The 21,178-nt window shown below is 40.1% G+C and overlaps 1 protein-coding gene across 1 annotated transcript in view; it reads left to right on the forward strand.

The window, feature by feature from the left end:
• The window catches only part of LOC126986808 (ankyrin-1-like), a 68,170-nt gene that overhangs the window by 28,075 nt on the left and 18,917 nt on the right, over nt 1-21,178 (forward strand). Inside the window, exon 2 of the mRNA XM_050843172.1 lies at nt 12,516-12,824. Coding sequence (XP_050699129.1) covers nt 12,516-12,824 — 309 coding nt within the window. The remainder of the gene's footprint in view (nt 1-12,515; nt 12,825-21,178) is intronic.

Below are 21,178 nucleotides of genomic sequence, written 5' to 3' on the forward strand. Positions count from 1 at the left end.
ATAACCGTCATCATGTCATCACCATTATAACATAACCATCATCATGTCATCACCATTATAACAGAACCGTTATCATGTCATCACCATTATAATATAACCATCATCATGTCATCACCATTATAACATAACCGTTATCATGTCATCACCATTATTACATAACCGTTATCATGTCATCACCATTATAACATAACCATCATCATGTCATCACCATTATAACATAACCATCATCATGTCATCACCATTATAACATAACCGTTATCATGTCATCACCATTATAACATAACCGTTATCATGTCATCACCATTATAACATAACCATCATCATGTCATCACCATTATAACATAACCATCATCATGTCATCACCATTATAACATAACCATCATCATGTCATCACCATTATAACATAACCATCATCATCCATCACCATTATAACATCACCGTTATCATGTCATCACCATTATAACATAACCATCATCATGTCATCACCATTATAACAGAACCATCATCATGTCATCACCATTATAACATAACCGTTATCATGTCATCACCATTATAACATAACCGTTATCATGTCATCACCATTATAACATAACCATCATCATGTCATCACCATTATAACATAACCATCATCATGTCATCACCATTATAACATAACCATCATCATGTCATCACCATTATAACATAACCATCATCATCCATCACCATTATAACATAACCGTCATCATTGTCATCACCATTATAACATGACCATCATCATGTCATCACCATTATAACATGACCGTCATCATATCATCACCATTATAAAATGACCATCATCATGTCATCACCATTATAACATGACCATTATCATGTCATCACCATTATAACATAACCATCATCATGTCATCACCACTATAACATGACCATCATCATGTCATCACCATTATAACATAACCATCATCATGTCATCACCATTATAACATAACCATCATCATGTCGTCACCATTATAACATGACCATCATCATGTCATCACCATTATAACATAACCACCATCATGTCATCACCATTATAACATAACCATCATCATGTCATCACCATTATAACATGACCGTCATCATGTCATCACCATTATAACATGACCATCATCATGTCATCACCATTATAACATAACCATCATCATGTCATCACCATTATAACATGACCATCATCATGTCATCACCATTATAACATAACCATCATCATGTCATCACCATTATAACATAACCATCATCATGCCATCACCATTATAAGTTGACCATCATCATGTCATCACCATTATATCATAACCATCACCATGTCATCACCATTATAACATGACCATCATCATGCCATCACCATTATATCATAACCATCATCATGTCATCACCATTATATAATAACCATCATCATGTCATCACCATTATAACATAACCGTCATCATGTCATCACCATTATAACATGACCATCATCATGTCATCACCATTATAACATAACCATCATCATGTCATCACCATTATAACATAACCATCATCATGTCATCACCATTATAACATAACCATCATCATGTCATCACCATTATAACATGACCATCATCATGTCATCACCATTATAACATGACCATCATCATGTCATCACCATTATAACATGACCATCATCATGTTATCACCATTATAACATGACCATCATCATGTCATCACCATTATAACATGACCGTCTTCATGTCATCACCATTAAAACATGATCATCATCATGTCATCACCATTATAACATGACCATCATCATGTCATCACCATTATAACATGACCATCATCATGTCATCACCATTATAACATAACCATCATCATGTCATCACCATTATAACATAACCATCATCATGTCATCACCATTATAACATGACCATCATCATGTCATCACCATTATAACATGACCATCATCATGTCATCACCATTATAACATAACCGTCATCATGTCATCACCAGTATAACATGACCATCATCATGTCATCACCATTATAACATGACCATCATCATGTCATCCATCATCATGTCATCACTATTATAACATAACCGTCATCATGTCATCACCATTATAACATAACCGTTATCATGTCATCACCATTATAACATAACCGTTATCATGTCATCACCATTATAACATAACCGTCATCATGTCATCACCATTATAACATAACCGTCATCATGTCATCACCATTATAACATAACCGTTATCATGTCATTACCATTATAACATAACCGTTATCATGTCATCACCATTATAACATAACCATCATCATGTCATCACCATTATAACATGACCATCATCATGTCATCACCATTATAACATGACCATCATCATGTCATCACCATTATAACATAACCATCATCATGTCATCACCATTATAACATAACCATCATCATGTCATCACCATTATAACATAACCATCATCATGTCATCACCATTATAACATGACCATCATCATATCATCACCATTATAACATAACCATCATCATGTCATCACCATTATAACATGACCATCATCATGTCATCACCATTATAACATAACCATCATCATGTCATCACCATTATAACATAACCATCATCATGTCATCACCATTATAACATAACCATCATCATGTCATCACCATTATAACATAACCATCATCATTTCATCACCATTATAACATAACCATCATTATGTCATCACCATTATAACATAACCATCATTATGTCATCACCATTATAACATAACCATCATCATGTCATCACCATTATAACATGACCATCATCATGTCATCACCATTATAACATAACCATCATTATGTCATCACCATTATAACATAACCGTTATCATGTCATCACCATTATAACATAAACATCATCATGTCATCACCATTATAACATAACCATCATCATGTCATCACCATTATAACATAACCATCATCATGTCATCACCATTATAACATAACCATCATCATGTCATCACCATTATAACATAACCATCATCATGTCATCACCATTATAACATGACCATCATCATGTCATCACCATTATAACATAACCATCATCATGTCATCACCATTATAACATGACCATCATCATGTCATCACCATTATAACATAACCATCATCATGTCATCACCATTATAACATGACCGTCATCATGTCATCACCATTATAACATAACCATCATCATGTCATCACCATTATAACATAACCATCATCATTTCATCACCATTATAACATAACCATCATCATGTCATCACCATTATAACATAACCGTTATCATGTCATCACCATTATAACATAACCATCATCATGTCATCACCATTATAACATAACCATCATCATGTCATCACCATTATAACATAACCATCATCATGTCATCACCATTATAACATGACCGTCATCATGTCACCACCATTATAACATAACCATCATCATGTCATCACCATTATAACATAACCATCATCATGTCATCACCATTATAACATAACCATCATCATGTCATCACCATTATAACATAACCGTTATCATGTCATCACCATTATAACATAACCGTTATCATGTCATCACCATTATAACATAGCCATCATCATGTCATCACCATTATAACATAACCATCATCATGTCTTCACCATTATAACATGACCATCATCATGTCATCACCATTATAACATAACCATCATCATGTCATCATCATTATAACAACCGTTATCATGTCATCACCATTATAACATAACCGTTATCATGTCATCACCATTATAACATAACTATCATCATGTCATCACCATTAAAACATAACCGTTATCATGTCATCACCATTATAACATAACCGTTATCATGTCATCACCATTATAACATAACCATCATCATGTCATCACCATTATAACATAACCGTCATCATGTCATCACCATTATAACATAACCATCATTATGTCATCACCATTATAACATAACCGTTATCATGTCATCACCATTATAACATAACCATTATCATGTCATCACCATTATAACATAACCATTATCATGTCATCACCATTATAACATAACGATCATCATGTCATCACCATTTTAACATAACCATTATCATGTCATCACCATTATAACATAACCATCATCATGTCATCACCATTATAACATAACCGTTATCATGTCATCACCATTATAACATAACCATCATCATGTCATCACCATTATAACATAACCATCATCATGTCATCACCATTATAACATAACCATCATCATGTCATCACCATTATAACATAACCATCATCCTGTCATCACCATTATAACATGACCGTCATCATGTCATCACCATTATAACATAACCATCATCATGTCATCACCATTATAACATAACCATCATCATGTCATCACCATTATAACATAACCATCATCATGTCATCACCATTATAACATAACCGTTATCATGTCATCACCATTATAACATAACCGTTATCATGTCATCACCATTATAACATAACCATCATCATGTCATCACCATTATAACATAACCATCATCATGTTATCACCATTATAACATGACCATCATCATGTCATCACCATTATAACATAACCGTTATCATGTCATCACCATTATAACATAACCATCATCATGTCATCACCCTTATAACATAACCGTTATCATCTCATCACCATTATAACATAACCGTTATCATGTCATCACCATTATAACATAACCATCATCATGTCATCACCATTATAACATAACCGTCATCATGTCATCACCATTATAACATAACCATCATCATGTCATCACCATTATAACAGAACCGTTATCATGTCATCACCATTATAATATAACCATCATCATGTCATCACCATTATAACATAACCGTTATCATGTCATCACCATTATTACATAACCGTTATCATGTCATCACCATTATAACATAACCATCATCATGTCATCACCATTATAACATAACCATCATCATGTCATCACCATTATAACATAACCGTTATCATGTCATCACCATTATAACATAACCGTTATCATGTCATCACCATTATAACATAACCATCATCATGTCATCACCATTATAACATAACCATCATCATGTCATCACCATTATAACATAACCATCATCATGTCATCACCATTATAACATAACCATCATCATCCATCACCATTATAACATAACCGTTATCATGTCATCACCATTATAACATAACCATCATCATGTCATCACCATTATAACATAACCATCATCATGTCATCACCATTATAACATAACCGTTATCATGTCATCACCATTATAACATAACCGTTATCATGTCATCACCATTATAACATGACCATCATCATGTCATCACCATTATAACATGACCGTCATCATATCATCACCATTATAAAATGACCATCATCATGTCATCACCATTATAACATAACCATCATCATGTCATCACCATTATAACATAACCATCATCATGTCATCACCATTATAACATGACCATCATCATGTCATCACCATTATAACATGACCATCATCATGTCATCACCATTATAACATAACCGTCATCATGTCATCACCAGTATAACATGACCATCATCATGTCATCACCATTATAACATGACCATCATCATGTCATCACCATTATAACATAACCATCATCATGTCACCACCATTATAACATGACCATCATCATATCATCACCATTATAACATAACCGTTATCATGTCATCACCATTATAACATAACCGTTATCATGTCATCACCATTATAACATAACCGTCATCATGTCATCACCATTATAACATAACCGTTATCATGTCATCTCATCACCATTATAACATCATCATGTCATCACCATTATAACATGACCATCATCATGTCATCACCATTATAACATAACCATCATCATGTCACCACCATTATAACATGACCATCATCATATCATCACCATTATAACATAACCGTTATCATGTCATCACCATTATAACATAACCGTTATCATGTCATCACCATTATAACATAACCGTCATCATGTCATCACCATTATAACATAACCGTTATCATGTCATCACCATTATAACATAACCGTTATCATGTCATCACCATTATAACATAACCATCATCATGTCATCATAATTATAACATGACCATCATCATGTCATCACCATTATAACATGACCATCATCATGTCATCACCATTATAACATAACCATCATCATGTCATCACCATTATAACATAACCATCATCATGTCATCACCATTATAACATAACCATCATCATGTCATCACCATTATAACATGACCATCATCATATCATCACCATTATAACATAACCATCATCATGTCATCACCATTATAACATGACCATCATCATGTCATCACCATTATAACATAACCATCATCATGTCATCACCATTATAACATAACCATCATCATGTCATCACCATTATAACATAACCATCATCATGTCATCACCATTATAACATAACCATCATCATTTCATCACCATTATAACATAACCATCATTATGTCATCACCATTATAACATAACCATCATTATCTCATCACCATTATAACATAACCATCATCATGTCATCACCATTATAACATGACCATCATCATGTCATCACCATTATAACATAACCATCATTATGTCATCACCATTATAACATAACCGTTATCATGTCATCACCATTATAACATAAACATCATCATGTCATCACCATTATAACATAACCATCATCATGTCATCACCATTATAACATAACCATCATCATGTCATCACCATTATAACATAACCATCATCATGTCATCACCATTATAACATAACCATCATCATGTCATCACCATTATAACATGACCATCATCATGTCATCACCATTATAACATAACCATCATCATGTCATCACCATTATAACATGACCATCATCATGTCATCACCATTATAACATAACCATCATCATGTCATCACCATTATAACATGACCGTCATCATGTCATCACCATTATAACATAACCATCATCATGTCATCACCATTATAGCATAACCATCGTCATTTCATCACCATTATAACATAACCATCATCATGTCATCACCATTATAACATAACCGTTATCATGTCATCACCATTATAACATAACCATCATCATGTCATCACCATTATAACATAACCATCATCATGTCATCACCATTATAACATAACCATCATCATGTCATCACCATTATAACATGACCGTCATCATGTCACCACCATTATAACATAACCATCATCATGTCATCACCATTATAACATAACCATCATCATGTCATCACCATTATAACATAACCATCATCATGTCATCACCATTATAACATAACCGTTATCATGTCATCACCATTATAACATAACCGTTATCATGTCATCACCATTATAACATAGCCATCATCATGTCATCACCATTATAACATAACCATCATCATGTCTTCACCATTATAACATGACCATCATCATGTCATCACCATTATAACATAACCATCATCATGTCATCATCATTATAACATAACCGTTATCAGGTCATCACCATTATAACATAACCGTTATCATGTCATCACCATTATAACATAACTATCATCACGTCATCACCATTAAAACATAACCGTTATCATGTCATCACCATTATAACATAACCGTTTTCATGTCATCACCATTATAACATAACCATCATCATGTCATCACCATTATAACATAACCGTCATCATGTCATCACCATTATAACATAACCATCATTATGTCATCACCATTATAACATAACCGTTATCATGTCATCACCATTATAACATAACCATTATCATGTCATCACCATTATAACATAACCGTTATCATGTCATCACCATTATAACATAACGATCATCATGTCATCACCATTATAACATAACCATCATCATGTCATCACCATTATAACATAACCATCATCATGTCATCACCATTATAACATAACCGTTATCATGTCATAACCATTATAACATAACCATCATCATGTCATCACCATTATAACATAACCATCATCATGTCATCACCATTATAACATAACCATCATCATGTCATCACCATTATAACATAACCATCATCCTGTCATCACCATTATAACATGACCGTCATCATGTCATCACCATTATAACATAACCATCATCATGTCATCACCATTATAACATAACCATCATCATGTCATCACCATTATAACATAACCATCATCATGTCATCACCATTATAACATAACCGTTATCATGTCATCACCATTATAACATAACCGTTATCATGTCATCACCATTATAACATAACCATCATCATGTCATCACCATTATAACATAACCATCATCATGTTATCACCATTATAACATGACCATCATCATGTCATCACCATTATAACATAACCGTTATCATGTCATCACCATTATAACATAACCATCATCATGTCATCACCCTTATAACATAACCGTTATCATCTCATCACCATTATAACATAACCGTTATCATGTCATCACCATTATAACATAACCATCATCATGTCATCACCATTATAACATAACCGTCATCATGTCATCACCATTATAACATAACCATCATCATGTCATCACCATTATAACAGAACCGTTATCATGTCATCACCATTATAATATAACCATCATCATGTCATCACCATTATAACATAACCGTTATCATGTCATCACCATTATTACATAACCGTTATCATGTCATCACCATTATAACATAACCATCATCATGTCATCACCATTATAACATAACCATCATCATGTCATCACCATTATAACATAACCGTTATCATGTCATCACCATTATAACATAACCGTTATCATGTCATCACCATTATAACATAACCATCATCATGTCATCACCATTATAACATAACCATCATCATGTCATCACCATTATAACATAACCATCATCATGTCATCACCATTATAACATAACCATCATCATCCATCACCATTATAACATAACCGTTATCATGTCATCACCATTATAACATAACCATCATCATGTCATCACCATTATAACATAACCATCATCATGTCATCACCATTATAACATAACCGTTATCATGTCATCACCATTATAACATAACCGTTATCATGTCATCACCATTATAACATAACCATCATCATGTCATCACCATTATAACATAACCATCATCATGTCATCACCATTATAACATAACCATCATCATGTCATCACCATTATAACATAACCATCATCATCCATCACCATTATAACATAACCGTCATCATTGTCATCACCATTATAACATGACCATCATCATGTCATCACCATTATAACATGACCGTCATCATATCATCACCATTATAAAATGACCATCATCATGTCATCACCATTATAACATGACCATTATCATGTTATCACCATTATAACATAACCATCATCATGTCATCACCACTATAACATGACCATCATCATGTCATCACCATTATAACATAACCATCATCATGTCATCACCATTATAACATAACCATCATCATGTCGTCACCATTATAACATGACCATCATCATGTCATCACCATTATAACATGACCATCATCATGTCATCACCATTATAACATAACCATCATCATGTCATTACCATTATAACATGACCGTCATCATGTCATCACCATTATAACATGACCATCATCATGTCATCACCATTATAACATAACCATCATCATGTCATCACCATTATAACATGACCATCATCATGTCATCACCATTATAACATAACCATCATCATGTCATCACCATTATAACATAACCATCATCATGCCATCACCATTATAACGTGACCATCATCATGTCATCACCATTATATCATAACCATCATCATGTCATCACCATTATAACATAACCATCACCATGTCATCACCATTATAACATGACCATCATCATGCCATCACCATTATATCATAACCATCATCATGTCATCACCATTATATCATAACCATCATCATGTCATCACCATTATAACATAACCGTCATCATGTCATCACCATTATAACATGACCATCATCATGTCATCACCAGTATAACATGACCATCATCATGTCATCACCATTATAACATGACCATCATCATGTCATCACCATTATAACATGACCATCATCATGTCATCACCATTATAACATAACCATCATCATGTCATCACCATTATAACATAACCATCATCATGTCATCACCATTATAACATAACCATCATCATGTCATCACCATTATAACATGACCATCATCATGTCATCACCATTATAACATGACCATCATCATGTCATCACCATTATAACATAACCATCATCATGTCATCACCATTATAACATAACCATCATCATGTCATCACCATTATAACATAACCGTTATCATGTCATCACCATTATAACATGACCATCATCATGTCATCACCACTATAACATAACCATCATCATGTCATTACCATTATAACATGACCGTCATCATGTCATCACCATTATAACATGACCATCATCATGTCATCACCATTATAACATGACCATCATCATGTCATCACCATTATAACATAACCATCATCATGTCATCACCATTATAACATGACCATCATCATGTCATCACCATTATAACATGACCATCATCATGTCATCACCATTATAACATGACCATCATCATGTTATCACCATTATAACATGACCATCATCATGTCATCACCATTATAACATGACCGTCTTCATGTCATCACCATTAAAACATGATCATCATCATGTCATCACCATTATAACATGACCATCATCATGTCATCACCATTATAACATGACCATCATCATGTCATCACCATTATAACATAACCATCATCATGTCATCACCATTATAACATAACCATCATCATGTCATCACCATTATAACATGACCATCATCATGTCATCACCATTATAACATGACCATCATCATGTCATCACCATTATAACATAACCGTCATCATGTCATCACCAGTATAACATGACCATCATCATGTCATCACCATTATAACATGACCATCATCATGTCATCACCATTATAACATAACCATCATCATGTCACCACCATTATAACATGACCATCATCATATCATCACCATTATAACATAACCGTTATCATGTCATCACCATTATAACATAACCGTTATCATGTCATCACCATTATAACATAACCATCATCATGTCATCACCATTATAACATAACCGTCATCATGTCATCACCATTATAACATAACCGTTATCATGTCATCACCATTATAACATAACCGTCATCATGTCATCACCATTATAACATGACCATCATCATGTCATCACCATTATAACATGACCATCATCATGTCATCACCATTATAACATGACCGTTATCATGTCATCACCATTATAACATAACCGTCATCATGTCATCACAATTATAACATGACCATCATCATGTCATCACCATTATAACATAACCGTTATCATGTCATCACCATTATAACATAACCGTCATCATGTCATCACTATTATAACATGACCATCATCATGTCATCACCATTATAACATGACCGTCATCATGTCATCACCATCACAACCATTAGTGTTGTTGCTTCAGCCCGTCCGCGACATGTGTGTCAATGCTCTCTGCCTGGGAGAAAGTTCTTTTCCTCCTCAATTTTCTCCTCTCCCGTAAAACAAAAATAAATATCAAGTAGCCTGTATAAATCTACATTGGTGTGAGGGAGATATACAATAGCAGCAAACACCCCAACAATCTGATGGCGGATTTCAGGCTGTTTTAATGCAAAGATTTTGAGAATTTACGTGTCGCCGCTGCTCCCGCTGCTCGCTGATTGGCTCCTGCGTTATGACGTCACGCCGGGGGGCGGTGCCAACTCACATTCGTATACCATTATTTATCGCCTTCCTTGGGAGTACATTTTTGCATTGTGTATGTCTGATTTTTTGTTTTCTTATGCCTCTATATAATAGTATGGGTACCAGGCTTTAACCTAACCTATTGTTTGCTGGGAACAACAGGGCAAGGGTTTATAAACACAGATAAGTGTTGTTCATTCATTTTTTAGGCTGAAGCCAGGTACGCACACTATTATATAGAGGCATATGAGAACAATAAAGCAGACACACACAATACAAAAATATATTCTTGAGAAAGACAAAAAAAATAATGGTATACGAATGTGAGATGGCCCCGCCCCCTGGCGTGACGTCATAACGCAGGAGCCAATCAGCGAGCAGCGGGAGCGGCGGCGACACGTAAATTCTCAAAATCTTTGCATTAAAACAGCGTGTAATCCGCCATCAGATTGTTGGGGTGTTTGCTGCTATTGTATATTTCCCTCACACCAATGTAGATTTATACAGGCTACTTGATATTTTTGTTTGTTTTACGGGAGAGGAGAAAATTGAGGAGGAAAAGAACTTTCTCCCAGGCAGAGAGCATTGACACACATTTCGCGGACGGGCTGTAGTAATGGCGTCACTAGTGTCACCGTCTCCACGTGCTCGCCACCGCAGAGGATCCGGCGAGGCTGGGATGAAGACCGGCACCGCGACATTGTGTCCTTCATGGCGGAGGGCAAGGCGGCATGTCTGAAGGCCTTCATCCCCGAGCACTGTGTCGGCCACGAGCTGGACTCGGCCGGCCTGACGCCCCTCCACCGCGCGGCGCAGCGCGGGCTGTCCCCGGATATGGTCAGCGAGCTGCTGCACCTGGGCGTGAGCCCCCACGTGCTGACCCCCGACGGCATGACCCCCGCTGACCTGGCACGGCGGGCAGGGCACGAGGAGGTGCTGGCGGTGCTGACCAAGCACCAGTGTGGAGAGGTGAGTTGGGGCGAACACAGTCCTGATAGCGGTGGTGGTGCTACTACTACTACTACTACTACTACTACTACTACTACTACTACTACTACTGCTACTACTACTACTACTACTACTACTACTGCTACTACTACTACTACTACTACTACTACTACTACTACTACTACTACGACTACGACTACTACTACTACTTTTTTTTTCTACTACTACATACGGGCCTCCATCTATTAGAGTTGCGTTGTGAGCGGTATATTTTCTCATATCCTTTCACAAAGCAATTCATTGGCCCCACCCCGCCAATGACTGTGGCCGACAACCATCTTTATTTAATATTACAAACTTTACTAAACATTTTATTTTTAAGCTAACAGAGCTTGTGGTTGATACGACTATCAACCACCGTCGCCTCAAAGTCCAGGTCAGCAATGCGGGTGGTTTTGGGTGCAGGTGACCTGGTTCCTCTCAGGCAGACCAAGGCTGACCTCAGGAGGGAGAAGGACAGCCTGCATCTCATCCAGGCGACCACACTGCTTCTTGGCTGTTGTTTCTTATCCGCCAGTGTTTCGGCGAGTCTTGCGTAGAAGCTCTGCGCCCTTGGTCCCATCCCTCCTGCCGTCGTGAATACTACCGGGGTGAAGGAGCCCTGGTCCACATTCTGTATTTTTCTTCATATGCTCTGTTCTTCTCTTGTTCGTTTCTTCTGTGGGCTGCATCAAGGGTCAGGTCTCTGTGGCAATGGGCCATGGGATCAAAGATCCTTATGTCAAAATATGCCCTTTGTCCACGAGTCCAAAACCCTCTGGCGCTAACATCCACTCGTGCTTCGTTCGAAACATTAGCGGTGCGTCTGGCGAGGTGTTCGCCTTGCAGAGGGAGCAGCATGGGTTCCACAGTCACGTCGTGGCAGACTTCTTTCAGCATCTGAGCTGTTACGTCTCTTACTTCATCATGTCTCATGCAGACGAAACCTCCTCTCTTGCATGTCATGGCATGATTTTGGTTGAAGGGTGAGCCACAGTTACACATGTTTGGGAGCCCATCCACTGGCCAGCCATACCTGAGGGCAAGGGCATCAGTAAATTCTTTTTTGTTTAAGTTGAAGCCTTTTGCCCTGATAGGTAGTGTGGTTAGCCAGTTTGAAGCGCCCACTTCCTGTGCAATATCTGTCCTCCTCCTTGTGTCTTCTGGGAGTTCTCTCATTAGGTCACTCAGAGTGTCTCTCTGTTTTCCTTCTCTGTTTATGGAGATTTCATTCCTTAGTGACCTAATATCTTGAGGGTTGTCTTCTCCCCTTTCATTTTGATTGGTAATATATCCGGTCAAGGAGGCTGTGATTCGGATTGAGTTCCCGAATTCAGACTCAGCCGAGCCCACCCATTCTTGGCGGCAACTCCAGCAATCTTCTCTCCTGGTCACTGGGACATCTCCCATTTGCTATCGCCGGTATGAAGGTGTTTCTGATAGCATCTTCCAGAGGTTTTAGTAACGGAGCAACATCAGGAACTGTCCTCATGAGGTAGTTCCATTTATGCTTGACACCGTACGTGAATGCTGCGTAGGCTGCCTGTGGTTCTGTTTTGGCGATCTCGCTCAGTCTCTGCAGTTCGGACTCCCAGCGCTTTACAGCCGTTTTCACATATTCGGTTCTGTATTCAGCTGTTCCAATGGCTGCCCCGAGGTGTCTTTCTCCAGTCACTGACAGTTTCACGTTACTGCCCTGGAATGCTGTTTTGGCCCGATCGTATGCCTCTGGTTTTACAATCACCACAGACTTCGTGGCGTTGGGATGGTACCCTATTTTAGGGCCATGTTCATTGACGAGGTCCCACCATTTCCTGAGGTCTGCAGACTTTCCTACCCCGGTGAGGTCATCCACATACGCCACCTGTTTGATGTTGGTGTTTTCATGGCGGATGATGTCCTGCAGCTTCATCATTCCCACGGCAAACATTGCCATGGCCACTGGGTCCCCTTGGGTGGTGCTCTCTGAGGATTGTATGGCCACCGGGTCTCCAAGTCATTGGTCATTATGACTGCTGATGAACAGTCTGGCAGGTTCCTTGTATGTATTTTCAATATATTGGGCGAATATAGGGCACTTGATTTTGATGTTGTGCAGTGCTGTTTCCCTATTGATGTTGTTGAACGCATTTGCAGCGTCCACCATCAGCACCGCCTCGCATTCTGGGTCTTCGAACATTCTCCTGACAGCGTGAATGGCAGCTTCACATCCAGCCTGCTGACCAGCACACACTTGGAGGTTTCCCACCGCCTTCCTCACGTCGTCCTTCACCACCTCCATGACAGCCTTGCCTATGATCCTCCTGAGCACCTCCCCTATCCCGATGGAGCGACAGCCTGGTTTTTTATCCAGCGGGATGAGCCGGCAGGCCATCAAAGGCTCGAGGTGTTGGCAATTCTCTGACGCCAATTTTCTTGCTAGGGCGGCTATTGCGTCGCGAAGATCCACAGCTGGATTACCAAAGATGTTCTTACTGAGGAGGTGTTTCCACCCCTTGGCATCCAAGCCTGATGGTCCACCCGCTCCCTGCGTGTGAAGGGCGTGCTTCCAGATCACGTCACCGCTAATATGGTCGAAGACAACTCGATGCGGTGGGGTGTAGTCTCCAAGGAACTTCATTTCTGGGTGTGCAGGTCTAGCATCTGGATGCTTGTCCTTGAGGATCTGGCGTGTCTCTTCTCTTGTTCGTTTCTTCTGTGGGCTGCATCAAGGGTCAGGTCTCTGTGGCAATGGGCCATGGGATCAAAGATCCTTATGTCAAAATATGCCCTTTGTCCACGAGTCCAAAACCCTCTGGCGCTAACATCCACTCGTGCTTCGTTCGAAACATTAGCGGTGCGTCTGGCGAGGTGTTCGCCTTGCAGAGGGAGCAGCATGGGTTCCACAGTCACGTCGTGGCAGACTTCTTTCAGCATCTGAGCTGTTACGTCTCTTACTTCATCATGTCTCATGCAGACGAAACCTCCTCTCTTGCATGTCATGGCATGATTTTGGTTGAAGGGTGAGCCACAGTTACACATGTTTGGGAGCCCATCCACTGGCCAGCCATACCTGAGGGCAAGGGCATCAGTAAATTCTTTTTTGTTTAAGTTGAAGCCTTTTGCCCTGATAGGTAGTGTGGTTAGCCAGTTTGAAGCGCCCACTTCCTGTGCAATATCTGTCCTCCTCCTTGTGTCTTCTGGGAGTTCTCTCATTAGGTCACTCAGAGTGTCTCTCTGTTTTCCTTCTCTGTTTATGGAGATTTCATTCCTTAGTGACCTAATATCTTGAGGTTGTCTTCTTCCCTTTCATTTTGATTGGTAATATATCCGGTCAAGGAGGCTGTGATTCGGATTGAGTTCCCGAATTCAGACTCAGCCAGATTTTGCGGGTTGGTGATGCCGAGCCCACCCATTCTTGGCGGCAACTCCAGCAATCTTCTCTCCTGGTCACTGGGACATCTCCCATTTGCTATCGCCGGTATGAAGGTGTTTCTGATAGCATCTTCCAGAGGTTTTAGTAACGGAGCAACATCAGGAACTGTCCTCATGAGGTAGTTCCATTTATGCTTGACACCGTACGTGAATGCTGCGTAGGCTGCCTGTGGTTCTGTTTTGGCGATCTCGCTCAGTCTCTGCAGTTCGGACTCCCAGCGCTTTACAGCCGTTTTCACATATTCGGTTCTGTATTCAGCTGTTCCAATGGCTGCCCCGAGGTGTCTTTCTCCAGTCACTGACAGTTTCACGTTACTGCCCTGGAATGCTGTTTTGGCCCGATCGTATGCCTCTGGTTTTACAATCACCACAGACTTCGTGGCGTTGGGATGGTACCCTATTTTAGGGCCATGTTCATTGACGAGGTCCCACCATTTCCTGAGGTCTGCAGACTTTCCTACCCCGGTGAGGTCATCCACATACGCCACCTGTTTGATGTTGGTGTTTTCATGGCGGATGATGTCCTGCAGCTTCATCATTCCCACTGCAAACATTGCCATGGCCACTGGGTCCCCTTGGGTGGTGCTCTCTGAGGATTGTATGGCCACCGGGTCTCCAAGTCATTGGTCATTATGACTGCTGATGAACAGTCTGGCAGGTTCCTTGTATGTATTTTCAATATATTGGGCGAATATAGGGCACTTGATTTTGATGTTGTGCAGTGCTGTTTCCCTATTGATGTTGTTGAACGCATTTGCAGCGTCCACCATCAGCACCGCCTCGCATTCTGGGTCTTCGAACATTCTCCTGACAGCGTGAATGGCAGCTTCACATCCAGCCTGCTGACCAGCACACACTTGGAGGTTTCCCACCGCCTTCCTCACGTCGTCCTTCACCACCTCCATGACAGCCTTGCCTATGATCCTCCTGAGCACCTCCCCTATCCCGATGGAGCGACAGCCTGGTTTTTTATCCAGCGGGATGAGCCGGCAGGCCATCAAAGGCTCGAGGTGTTGGCAATTCTCTGACGCCAATTTTCTTGCTAGGGCGGCTATTGCGTCGCGAAGATCCACAGCTGGATTACCAAAGATGTTCTTACTGAGGAGGTGTTTCCACCCCTTGGCATCCAAGCCTGATGGTCCACCCGCTCCCTGCGTGTGAGGGGCGTGCTTCCAGATCACGTCACCGCTAATATGGTCGAAGACAACTCGATGCGGTGGGGTGTAGTCTCCAAGGAACTTCATTTCTGGGTGTGCAGGTCTAGCATCTGGATGCTTGTCCTTGAGGATCTGGCGTGTCTCTTCCGTCATGGGAAGGACTCCCGCTGCCTCATCTTCTATTGACAGTGATCTAGTTGCCATGGCCACTTTGCCTTGTCTCATCTTGTCAGCAAAGTTTCTAGCCCTGTCGTTACTGTCCTTCTTGCGACTGTTACGTCTGCCTAGTCTCTCCTGCAGTGTTTTAGCCTCGTCAAGTAGCTTCCGGACGTCCCCTTTCCTCCACAGCTCCATTCTTCTTTGTACCGCCTTTACGTCCTCAGATTGTTTCAACTTTTTGTGAGTCCGTTGGCATATGAGGTGCGGTAGTATGGCCAGAATCTTTAAAGCGTAGGGGGCGATTTGCGTGGAGTTGTTGTACGCTCTAATGAGGTAGGTTTTCTCCTCTATCAAGGTTTTGGTGGCGTTACATCTCGGGGCCTCAAATACGTTATTGGGAGAAAACGTTACCACATGATTGTAAGCGTCTCGCACCCACTCCTCTGTCTCCTCGAGTGTCCATGCACCTCTGCCAGAAGCGGAGCTCGCGCGAGGCGTCCTCACCCTGGTCACCTTGCCCTTGCCCTTGCCCTTGTCACCTGATCATCTCCAGCGCCTTCATTGGCCTGTCCACCCAGCACCACTTGTGGTTGCTCCCCATTTTCCACATCCTGCCGTTGATTGTTTGGGTTTCGACAATCTCCACCTCTCTTACGCACGAGCATTGAACACAGTTTTGATTTCGAGACGAACAAATGCAACATTAAGGGGGCTCCATTTCGGTGCCATTATGCATGCTAGTGTATCTTAGTTGCTATTTGTGGTAATGAATAGAGCAATAGTAGTAGACCCCACTTTGACTCTTGTCTCCCCCCATATACCTACACCCAGACATACACTTACATATGCTTACTCTGCCTTTACGGTAATACTAGAATGATTGTTTATTTTTCCACTACCATTGCTCCTCGCCAACACTTTACAATCTTACTAATGCACCTGACCCTACACATTTTAGTTGAGTAGTAGTAGTAGTAGTGATAGCAGTTCGCCGAGTCAGATACTCTGTGTTTTATGGCCCTCAGGCGGGGGTGGGAAGTTACTGGGTAGCGGGGCGGGGTTAGCAGGGACCCGGGAAGTGAGGGGATGTGCGTGGGTAGCGTTGGGGGGTGGGGGGGTTAGGGGCTGTTTACTGTTTGCCCTCGGTCTTGAAAACTGACCCACCTCCGCCCATCCCGACACGCCTGCCAGAACTCACCACTCCCCTATAAATCACTGACATTTAATCTATTTGCCATACTGAGAAAATATATTGGATGATGTACATGGAAAAACTATAACTTGCTCTCTCTTCTCTCTCCCTCTCTCTCTCCCCTCTCTACTCTCACTCCCCCTTCCCCTCCTCCTCTACCACTCTCTCCCCCTTTTCTCCACTCTCTTTCCCTCCTTTCCCCTCTCTCCCTCTTTCCCTCCCTCTTTCCCTCAGCTCTGCCTTCCAATTTTCCACCTTCCGGCCGTCCGCCACAGAGTCGAGCGTCGCTCACAAGCACCGAGCTACTACTACTACTACTACTACTACTACTGATAGCAGTGGTGGTGGTGCTACTACTGCTACTACTATTACTACTACTACTACTACTACTACTACTACTACTACTACTACTACTACTACTGCTACTACTACTACTGATAGCAATGGTGGTGGTGCTACTACTGCTACTACTATTACTACTACTACTACTACTACTACTACTACTACTACTACTACTACTACTACTACTACTACTACTACTACTACTACTACTACTGCTACTACTACTACTACTACTAATAATAATAATAATAATAATAATAATAATAATAATAATAATAATAATAATAATAGCCTACTGGTACCACTGCTGCTACGACTACTACTAGCCTACTTTTACTCTTTTATTATTATTGTTATTATTATTATTATTATTATTATTATTATTATTATTATTATTATTATTATTATTATTATTATTATTATTATTATTATTATTATTATTATTATTATTATTATTATTATTATTATTATTATTATTATTATTATTATTATTATTATTATTATTATTATTATTATTATTATTATTATTATTATTATTATTATTATTATTATTATTATTATTATTATTATTATTATTATTATTATTATTATTATTATTATTATTATTATTATTATTATTATTAGTATTATTACTATAATTATTATTATTAATATTATTATTATTATTATTATTATTATTATTATTATTATTATTATTATTATTATTATTATTATTATTATTATTATTATGATTATTATTATTATTATTATTACAGTAGTAGTAGTAGTAGTAGTAGTGGTAGTAGTAGTAGTAGTAGTAGTAGTAGTACTAGTAGTAGTAGTAGAAGTAGTAGTAGTAGTAGTAATAGTAATAGTAGTAGTAGTTGTATTAGTAGTAGTAGTAGTAGTAGTAGTAGTAGTAGTAGTCGTACTAGTCGTAGTAGTAGAAGTAGTAGTAGTAGTAGTAATAGTAATAGTAGTAGTAGTTGTATTAGTAGTAGTAGTAGTAATAGTAGTAATACTGGTGTCATCACCACAGCCCTTCCCTCACTCCCTCCCATGTGGTGTCATCACCACAGCCCTTCCCTCCCTCCCTCCCATGTGGTGTCAGCCCCACAGCCCTTCCCTCTCTCCCTCCCATGTGGTGTCATCACCACAGCCCTTCCCTCCCTCCCTCCCATGTGGTGTCAGCCCCACAGCCCTTCCCTCTCTCCCTCCCATGTGGTGTCATCACCACAGCCCTTCCCTCTCTCCCTCCCATGTGGTGTCATCACCACAGCCCTTCCCTCTCTCCCTCCCATGTGGTGTCATCACCACAGCCCTTCCCTCTCACTCCCATGTGCTGTCATCACAACAGCCCTTACCTCCCTCCCATGTGGTGTCAGCCCCACAGCCCTTCCCTCTCTCCCTCCCATGTGGTGTCATCACCACAGCCCTTCACTCTCTCCCTCCCATGTGGTGTCATCACCACAGCCCTTCCCTCTCTCCCTCCCATGTGGTGTCATCACCACAGCCCTTCCCTCCCTCACTCCCATGTGGTGTCATCACCACAGCCCTTCCCTCCCTCACTCCCATGTGGTGTCATCACCACAGCCCTTCCCTCCCTCCCTCCCATGTGGTGTCATCACCACAGCCCTTCCCTCCCTCACTCCCATGTGGTGTCATCACCGCAGCCCTTCCCTCCCTCACTCCCATGTGGTGTCATCACCACAGCCCTTCACTCTCTCCCTCCCATGTGGTGTCATCACCACAGCCCTTCACTCTCTCCCTCCCATGTGGTGTCATCACCACAGCCCTTCCCTGTCTCCCTCCCATGTGGTGTCATCACCACAGCCCTTCCCTGTCTCCCTCCCATGTGGTGTCATCACCACAGCCCTTCCCTCCCTCACTCCCATGTGGTGTCATCACCACAGCCCTTCACTCTCTCCCTCCCATGTGGTGTCATCACCACAGCCCTTCACTCTCTCCCTCCCATGTGGTGTCATCACCACAGCCCTTCCCTTTCTCCCTCCCATGTGGTGTCATCACCACAGCCCTTCCCTTTCTCCCTCCCATGTGGTGTCATCACCACAGCCCTTCCCTCCCTCACTCCC

This window comes from Eriocheir sinensis, chromosome 63, assembly GCF_024679095.1.
Source record: "Eriocheir sinensis breed Jianghai 21 chromosome 63, ASM2467909v1, whole genome shotgun sequence".
NCBI lineage: Eukaryota > Metazoa > Arthropoda > Malacostraca > Decapoda > Varunidae > Eriocheir > Eriocheir sinensis.